The sequence below is a fragment of the Rattus norvegicus genome, chromosome 2 (genome assembly GCF_036323735.1).
Source record: "Rattus norvegicus strain BN/NHsdMcwi chromosome 2, GRCr8, whole genome shotgun sequence".
Taxonomy (NCBI): Eukaryota; Metazoa; Chordata; class Mammalia; order Rodentia; family Muridae; genus Rattus; species Rattus norvegicus.
In genome coordinates this window covers 183,733,888-183,736,922 of record NC_086020.1, presented here as the reverse complement: position 1 = coordinate 183,736,922, position 3,035 = coordinate 183,733,888, and the positions used below count along the sequence as shown (strand labels likewise).

Below are 3,035 nucleotides of genomic sequence, written 5' to 3'. Positions count from 1 at the left end.
TTTATTTATATAGAATAATTCATTCTTTATGTTCACTAAAGGACCCTGTTAATACAATACAATTGAAATGAGTGTGTATACACATTCCCAAACTCTTCCACAGTTGGATAAAATAGCCAAAATTAGTTACCATTGACCAAAGATTCAATAAATACACACACACACACACACACACACACACACACACACACACACACACACACACAGGTTTAACAGTCACTGCGGGTCTGTCTTATCTTCAGTGGAACAAATATGGAAACCTAGAGAAACCTGTAGAAATAGAAGTTTCCAAGAATATAAAAGGGGAAATTTAGCAGAAATTGAAAATAAAATCTAAAGGGTATCTATAATTGTACCCTACAAAATAAAGAGTAACTTCTATTACTTCTTTCAGATCAACTTTAACCTCCAAACTACCTCCAGAAGACATGTCAGGGGACCTGGAAGCCAAGAGCTGTGGCTACACACATATCAGTGTTCAGAAGTTCTGCTATGAGTGGACCATTAGCAACTTTTCATTTTGCATGGATGGAATTCGTGAAAATGTTACAAGCCCAAGGTTCTCATTAGAGGCCAGTGAAGAAATGCAATGGTGTTTGAGGATATTCCCAAATGGTGTTGATGAAGAAAGCAAAGATTACCTGTCTGTTTACCTGGGTTTGCTCAGTTGTCCAAAGAGCCCAGTTTGGGCAAAGGTACAGTTCTGGATCATAAACGCCCAAGGAGAGAAATATCTTATTACAAAAATGTCAAATGTTTTAAGGTTTCTGCCAAATCAATACTGGGGATACAAAAAGTTCATCCTTCGAGATTTCCTCCTCTCCCATAGGCATCGACTTCTCCCTGAAGACCAGTTCACCTTGTGCTGCAAGGTGAGCATAGTAGAACGCTCCTTTAGCATGCATGGAGATAACATAAGACCTGCAATCAAGGATCCAAGGCAGATGTTGGTCAACGACATAGGAGAGCTGTGGGAAAATTCCCTCTTCACAGACTGCAGCCTGGTGGTAGCTGGCCAGGAATTCAGATCTCACAAGGCCATCCTATCAGCTTGCTCTCCAGTTTTCAGAGCCATGTTTGAACATGAAATGCTGGAGAGCCTAACAAACCGCATTGAGATCCATGACATTCACCTGCAAGTCTTTAAGGAAATGATGGCCTTCATTTATACAGGGAAGGCACCACACCTCCACAGCCGCTCAATGGCCACAGGTTTGTTGGCAGCTGCTGACAAGTATGACCTGCAGGGCTTGAAGGGCATGTGTGAGGATGCCTTGTGCAGGAACCTCTCTGTGAAGAATGCTGTACCTACTCTCATCCTGGCTGACCTCCACAAAACAGAGCACCTGAAGACTAGGGCCATGGATTTCATTATACTTCATGCTTCTGAAGTCTCTGATACCGTGGGGTGGAAGTCAATGGTGGAGTCACATCCCCACTTGGTGGAGGAAGCATTTTACTCCCTGTCTTCCATACAGTGTCCTGGCTTTGAGCCATCACTCGAATGCTGAAAGACATTTTAGGAGCTTAACGGCTATGACCTACACCTGTCTTCCAACAGCAGCAACCAGTGTTTTTACAAATGACTTCTGTTTAGACTACAGTATTGCTGGAGCATTTACAGTGAATCTGGGGAAAGGCAGCCTGGTGGCTCAGGATTTAAAACGGATGTAATATGTCAAAATGGTGTATGGGCAAAGAGCAGCTCTAGGGTCATGGACACTCTACCTGACAATTACCCTGTTGATGTTGTTTGATTCTTGTCTGATGTCTTGGAAACTGGGATTCAACTGGCCTGATGCACAACCCAACCTACTTTCTTTGGAGAAACTTGTCTGCATTGGACTGAGCAGAATAGATGACCTAACTTAGGTGTATTAAGTGACATGTAAAGTTTTTCACCTAATTCTGGTGTATTTTCTATCTGCAAATAAAAATTCTTTCAACTTTACTGTATGTATCCTGTTATTTGCCACTTGCCTTATTGTTCTAATTAAGACTTCATTTGCTGTACTGAGTAGATTTAAGAGAATGAGAAACCACTACTTGCTTTTGCTTTTGTACAATGATTTTGAGTTTCTCCCAATTTAAGTTGATGTTGACATGAGCTTCTTCTATATTCCCATTTAGGCATATCATCTGTGCGGCAATCTCTGAAGAACTTTTATCATTAAGGGGTTGCTTCTTAATGACCTTGTCTCGACCCAGTTTAACAATCCTGTTTTTTGCCTTTTGTTTGTTTGCTTTGTTTTCTTTCAGTTTGTTTATGTGGTCAATTAATTTTATTGATTTTTTTATATTGAAGTACCCCTACTCATCTTGAGAGAAAGCCAACTTGGGATTGTAAATGATATTTTTAATTGTTCTTGGATTATGTTTGCAATTATTTAATGATTATGCCTGCATCAGAATCCATAAGGGAAATTGGTATGTGTTTTCTATAGTGTAACTGTAGTCTCTCATATAATAGATTGGGCAATAATCTTTCTGTTTTTATTTCATGAAATAATTTGAGGAACATAAGCAACGACTCTTCTTAGAATGGATGGTAGAGTGTTTTTTTTTTTGTGAAAATTATCTGGTTCTGGACATTTTTTGATGGGGAAACTGTTTTTTCCTTTCATTCTCTTTCTTTTTTTTATTTTTTTTATTTTTATTTTTTACGGCCATACCACCCTGAACATGCCCGAGATCTCGTCTGATGGGGAAACTTTTTTTTTTCTTTTTTCTTTATTAACTTGAGTATTTCTTATTTACATTTTGATTGTTATTCCCTTTCCCGGTTTCCAGGCCAACATCCACCTAACACCTTCCCCTCCCCTTTTTTATAGGTGTTCCCCTCCCTATCCTCCCCCCATTTCCGCCCTCCCCCCAACAATCACGTTCACTGGGGGTTCAGTCTTAGCAGGACCAAGGGCTTCTCCTTCCACTGGTGCTCTTACTAGGCTATTCATTGCTACCTATGAGGTTGGAGCCCAGGGTGAGTCCATCTATAGTCTTTGGGTAGTGGCTTAGTTCCTGGAATCTCTGGTTGG

At 40.3% G+C, this 3,035-nt stretch overlaps 1 protein-coding gene across 1 annotated transcript; it reads left to right on the top strand.

Moving 5' to 3' along the window:
* Positions 1 to 332: 332 nt before the first annotated feature.
* On the top strand, positions 333 to 1,659 carry Spopfm2 (speckle-type BTB/POZ protein family member 2). The gene has a single exon (XM_039103343.2). The coding sequence runs from the start codon at positions 429 to 431 to the stop codon at positions 1,509 to 1,511; it is 1,083 nt and encodes a 360-aa protein (XP_038959271.2). The 5' UTR covers positions 333 to 428; the 3' UTR covers positions 1,512 to 1,659.
* The last annotated feature ends 1,376 nt before the right edge of the window (positions 1,660 to 3,035 follow it).

Bases quoted from the DNA above. Each gene is read 5' to 3' on its own strand.
- Spopfm2 (XM_039103343.2), top strand. From the start codon at position 429: ATGTCAGGGGACCTGGAAGCCAAGAGCTGTGGCTACACACATATCAGT.